Source organism: Mytilus californianus, unplaced genomic scaffold (genome assembly GCF_021869535.1).
Source record: "Mytilus californianus isolate M0D057914Y unplaced genomic scaffold, xbMytCali1.0.p SCAF_2, whole genome shotgun sequence".
Taxonomy (NCBI): domain Eukaryota; kingdom Metazoa; phylum Mollusca; class Bivalvia; order Mytilida; family Mytilidae; genus Mytilus; species Mytilus californianus.
Window position 1 is genome coordinate 91,566,801 of NW_026262668.1, and position 6,249 is coordinate 91,573,049.

At 30.1% G+C, this 6,249-nt stretch overlaps 1 protein-coding gene across 2 annotated transcripts; it reads left to right on the forward strand.

The window, feature by feature from the left end:
* The first annotated feature begins 38 nt into the window (after window positions 1-38).
* On the forward strand, window positions 39-6,249 carry LOC127728477 (sepiapterin reductase-like). Of its 2 annotated transcripts, none has more exons than XM_052235875.1 (4): window positions 39-85; window positions 2,262-2,800; window positions 3,668-3,820; window positions 4,490-6,249. In XM_052235875.1, exons 2-4 carry the CDS (start codon window positions 2,272-2,274, stop codon window positions 4,603-4,605), a joined length of 798 nt encoding a protein of 265 aa, XP_052091835.1. In that variant the 5' UTR covers window positions 39-85; window positions 2,262-2,271; the 3' UTR covers window positions 4,606-6,249. The 2 variants fall into 2 exon arrangements, with proteins under 2 accessions (XP_052091835.1, XP_052091836.1); XM_052235876.1 differs by lacking the exon at window positions 39-85 and adding an exon at window positions 1,121-1,425.

A 6,249-nucleotide genomic window follows, 5' to 3' on the forward strand; every position in this document is an offset into this window, starting at 1 on the left:
ATCTTCTTGGGGCGTGTTGACAAAGGTACGAGTTTGACATTTGCACAGGTGTTCTCTGTGACGTCCGCGAACCTAATATACCGAGGTAAGTACACGCTAGTCTGTATATTTAAATAAGTTTTCACAAAAAAGTGACTGATTTTCTGAACTTTATTTTAATATCCCTCTCACCTGAGCAAGGTTTCAATATTATACTCCCAAGTTTCGAATTGCTAAAAATATTTTAGTTTCCCAATCAGACAAAAATTTCCACTATCATCAGATCATGTCTGTCTGTTTCTTTGCTGTAGTAGATATTTAATATCGCCTTCCATTTAGACCTATATTTCCCCAACAACCAAATTATGAAAGCCTAGTGGCTGCATGTTCTGCAAGTATGAATCAATGTTTTAAAAGGAGATATACTTGCGGTAAAGGACAATGAATCCCTTTAGGTATCCGGTGTCTGGAGCGATTTTCTAAGGATGGCCAAATCAGGAAATCGCTCCAGAGTCAAGACACAGAATCCCAAAAGGGATTAAGGGACAATGAGACGGCAACAAAGACACAATTAATCAGGAGACATCTTGAGGTCAAAATACAATCATTAACATTAGACAGGCAACAGACAGGTGTCTATACAATATGTCAAGCTCTAAATTGGTCTGAATTTTTTAATATTTTTATATAAATGGGTATTTTACCCAAAATCTGGTAACAATTTACAGTTGTTTTCCATTCGTTTGATGTGTTTGAGCTTTTGAATTTTGCCATTTGATAAGGGACTTTCTGTTTTGAAGTTTCCTCGGAGTACGGTATTTTTGTTATTTTACTATTTTCAATGATAAAATAATATATTTTGTATTTCATGAGAATGGTTGTCATGTCCCACATATTCAAGTAAATGGCAACATTTATTTCCTTTGGGACCATAGTTCAAATTAGAATTTAATAAAAGTCAATGGCCTCTAATTATTAGATTTTTTATGCCCTCAACTTTTATCCAGATGACATTTGAGTCATGGTGTCTTTGGGAAAAATGTTGCATTTTACACAAATATTTGACCCATGACTGCGAATATCTTGAAATCCAAAGCTCAGTTTTTTATTACTATAAATTGATGCCTGTCTTAGGATATCATACCAATAAATGAGGATAATACTTATATGAGGATCTTCCCCAACCTGTAAAAAAGTTGTGAATAAATTAAACAGAATTTAAAAAGACTATACAAGAAATGTACTTAAGTCTATAATAACGGTATAATAGAGATAAAAAACAACACAATGATAGTACAAATGTACCATATTACAGAACTCTCGATCCCAGCTACTGTAAACAAACTTTAAAGAAAACAATTATTTAACAGAATCTTTGACTTGTTGAAGGAGGCTACTTTCCGGCAGATACAGCAGCCCAAGTACATTGTACTACTTAACCTGCAGGTATGAAATCATGCCATCTAACACAGTAGATTTAATACAGTTACTTTAAAACAGTACATGAAGACATTCCCAGAAAATTTAGCTTACACAGAATTTCAATCCAGAAAAACAAACAATATTTTAATCTTGCTATAAACTATAATTTAAATAAGTAAGGGATCCAATTGATGCTTATCACCAAAAATATTAGACACACTAATTGAACAACACCATTATAATGATAATGTTTAGCAATAAGGCTATTAAGGCAAAAAGAAAGAATTAAAGTATAATGTTATTGCAAATATATTCTATTCAATTCTTCAATTTCAAATAAAAGTTTTTTCTATTACCTACATTAATATTGTAGTTGTTATTTATATTCTATATCATTGCTATATATGCAGAGCACTAAAATATGAAAATAGTAAACATACAATTTTCCAGGTATTTTATTTACCAAAAATTACCCCTGAATAAAGAGTAATAATGTTTTTTTTTAGTTTTAACGCTAGTTTGCTTTATCAAACTGACGTAGGGCATTGATTCGATATGAATACAAGAGTAAAACATTGCTTTCTCCAGGTTTTAATGTAAGTTAAGTTTTTATTTTATTTAATATTTGCGTTATAGACCTATTCTACATTTACAAGTTATTTATATTTTTTAAGTTTCAAAGAATGTTTTAATCCAGCTTTCTTTGGAAAGATGTTATATATTTTTGCTGCCTTTTGCCTTAAAGATCTTTTACCATTTGTGCATTGCAGTACTTGTTGATTGTACTTTCAAATCATACCCATAATTAAGATTTCATGCAATACAATTAAATATTTTTTATTATTTCAATTTTCTTGAAGGAAGTGCACAATGGGAGTGTTTGAGAAGAAATCATGTTTTGTTATAGCTGGAGCAAGCAGAGGTCTTGGAAGAAGTATTGCCATAAACTTTGCTAAGAAAGCGAGAAAGGAAAGTATAATGATACTGCTTTCGAGGGATACAAAAGCTTTAAAAGAGGTTGAAACAGAAATCAGGTCATGTTGTCAGGATGTCAACATAGTTGTCTCTGGATTTGATCAGGGAGATTTAGATGAAAGAAAGTTTCACAATATTTTCGAAAATATTTTTAAAGAAAACAAGTTATCTATTGACAGCTTTGAACAGGCAGTTATTGTGCACAATGCTGGGACATTAGGAGACAACAGTAAATATGTTAAAGATCTGGTAAATGTTTCAGAGTTGAACACACATTTTGGAGTTAACCTGACTGGAAATATTTTATTGAATTCTGCATGTTTGAATTTTTTTACCCAAGAGAGATTTGCACACAGATACGTGATTAATATATCATCGCTTACAGCGATTAGAGCATTTAAAAGCTTCTCTCTATATTGTACAGGTGAGTTCAGTTCTGTCATGTCTTTTGAGTAAAATTACATAATTTAAGAACCTTCTATATTTTTGGTGAGATCTTGTAAATAAATAACCATTATTATTATTTGATAAATAAATAACTTATTAAGTTAAAATTAGCTTAGAACCCCTTTAAGGTATGTTATTGATCTAAAAAGAAATCATGTTTTTGAGAACTGCTTCAACTTGCACAAAAGTTATATTTCAAAATAAGCTGTTAGCAATTCCAAACTGATTCCAGGTTCCAAAATTTTCAAAAATGTTCTTTTGGTTAAAAAATTTCTATGCTAGGATTTCAATGAAAATTGATTTATAGGTATTATATGCTGTTCCAAATAGATAACCAGTGTCAAATCTTACTTTTTGTTAAAAAATTACAAATTTTGGAAACATCTTTTTGTTTTGGGATAAAAATTAAAATTGATATGCATTCCAATTTGGTTCCTGATGTCAAAATTGTTGTAAAAACTTAGATTTGGTTATTGAATTACAAATTTTGAGAAATGTCAAATTTTGCTAGGATTTCAATGAAAATGATATGTACCCCTGTATGATATGCTATTCCTAATTAATTCTAGTTGTCAGTTATTATTGGTCACCTGCCATTTTCTAAATGGCAGCCAAAATACATAGTGCTTGAATTTTAACAAAGCTTTACATTTATAAAGTACACATTCTGAATTAATTTCTGATGGCAAAATTTATGAAAACTGACATCCCATGAACATGTATTGCTTTGTTTACATCATTATAAAATTATTATTTTTCTGTTCCTCACACAATAATAAATCAAATTACATTTATCATAGGATTTTACCAGATAAATTACATTATGCATAAACATATTTTTCAGTAAAAGCAGCTCGTGATATGTTCTATAAGGTAATGGCAGAAGAGGAACCCAATATAAGGGTACTAAGTTATGCCCCTGGTCCTTGTGAAACAGATATGCAGATCAAATGTAGAGAAAACACTTCAGACCCAGAGGTTAAACAAATGTTTGAATGTAAGTATTGATGATGCTTTTAGTTTTAATTTGCTTTAGTTCTTATTTGAACAAATTAGAGATGAGATGTATACAACAATAAACTAGCAACCTGACAAGTTGCCTATAATCAAAACACGCAAAACAAGTTGAACTGTTTGCTACTGCACAATATTATAATTTATACATGTATAAGTATTCAATAAGCAGGAAGGTGAAAAGCAAGGGATGTGAAAATGCATCAGACTGTACATTGTACAGAAGCACATATAAATTTTTAGAAAAAATTTGAGAGTGTTCTGATTTGCAGTTCCTGACAGAATTGTGACAAAAATTTTATTCATGGTTTCATGGGTCTAACCGACAGACAGATGAACCGACAGACAGGTGTAAAACAGTATATATTTACCTCTTTCAGAGGATTTTCTTTTTTTTTAATTTGAAGGTACACTTGAAATCCTATATGATTCTGAGATCTTCTACAAAAAGCCCATACACAGAAGGTCCCTGAAGATCAAAACAGTCCAAATATGTCATAGCCAATCAAAAGATATTTCACTGAAATAGATTAACAGAGAAAACTGAAGCCTTATACATAAAAATATTTTTGTTAGGGAATGACTGCTATAGATATTAGGCCTGATTTGTCAACACAACACTTAACAGAATATATTTTTCTTTCTGTTTCAGCAATGCACAATGAAGGCAATGTATTGGAATGTGATACCTCTATCCAGAAACTGGTTCAGATTTTAGAGACTGATACATTTGTCTCAGGAGCACATATAGATTATTATGATCTTTAGGGGGAAACAAAGAAGAAAAAACACATATTGTAGACATTTTAGTATTTATTTGTAGTTTGTTAAAGTATCATTACTTTTTAACCTACTATAATGTAAAAGTCTTTATGAAAACGACATCATTAGCTTATCTTCATTACGCAAATGTGATAGTATTGAAGTGACGTCTTGATAGTGATTTACCCAATAGTAGCACAATATAGGCTAATTTTTATAAACATTTCAGCTAAATTAGTATAGAGCTCAAGCGTCACCCTAAATATTTTTTTGTCAGCAAGTATTTGAACATAAAATAAGCTTCCTATGTAATTATCTTTTTGGCAACATTTGTGCTCTATATTATTTCTAAGCATCTTTGTGTCAAATTGTCCAATTTGGCAAGTTGGTAATTTTTCTGAATTTATTGTCTTTTCATGGCTGTAGCACTAATGAATGGCAAATATTTTAAACTAAAAACTCATTGTTTTATTTATAATGATTGATTCAACTTTTAATTCTGCAAATTTGAGAACATTTCAAATACCATTCATTGTATGGCCAATATGGCCCCATCCTTTCATAATGCTGAGTTTTTCACATTGAGATTATGTTTATTTGACTTTTCAATTATATTGATATAACACATAATGATCTTACTATTTAAACAATATTTGAAGGGTCTTCTTTGATAAATTTTCACGAAATTTTACGTGATAAGTATTGGTAACTTTTTTGGACGGGTGAACTGGACACAAAAAGAAACCAGAAATTTTTAGTTTTAGAAGATGTTCACAGAATTGTTATATGTTTTTGTCAAAATATAGTATTTTGCCAAAACCACAAATGTTAAATTAAAGCAGAAGGTAAAAGTCTATATTGAATTATGAAACCTTTTTTCAACTTATATTTTATATTCATAAAAACAAAAAAGTGAGACTGAGAAGTCATCAGATTTGATTACGTCACATATAAGGATATCCTATCGTGTTGACACATAGATTTTGAATTGTATTATTTTATTAATATTGCATGTATATATATAGCGTTTGCATTCCTAGTCTATTTTTTTAAACCCCAATCCAATGATGGCAGGGGATATAGTTATAGTTATGTATTTTCCATCATTTCAGTTATAATTTTATCTGTCTCTTATTTATTTTTCTGTGAACCAATTATTAACTACCATTTGTCTTTGTAATACTGGCTGAATGACTTGGCTTATCTTCATTAAAATAGGTATACATAAAAACCAGAAAAAGCTAAGGGGAGTGGACCAGTTCAAAGCCTTATTAGACCTTACTGGTTTAAAAACTTTTTAAATCTTCATTAAATATATCCGAGTCAAAGGTTAAGGATCAAGGACAAATCAGTGTTTGCATGTTAAAAGCATGGAAAGAAATTTTATATTTTTGGGGTCAGAGATAATTGGTCAGAGTTTCCAATGTTTATCCATTTATATAAGTCCCATAAGAAGAATTGCAATAGGAATCTGTTTGATGGTGCATTTGTTATTGTTACATGTACATTGACACTTATTTTTGTCAATATTTTTAAAACTTTACATTTAAGATACATTCCTTATTTGATATATTTTCTGGTTTAGTGGCTATCTGCATTATACTATTTTTGTTTGTTGCAAAAAATAAATCTTTTCGTTTGGAAGTATAA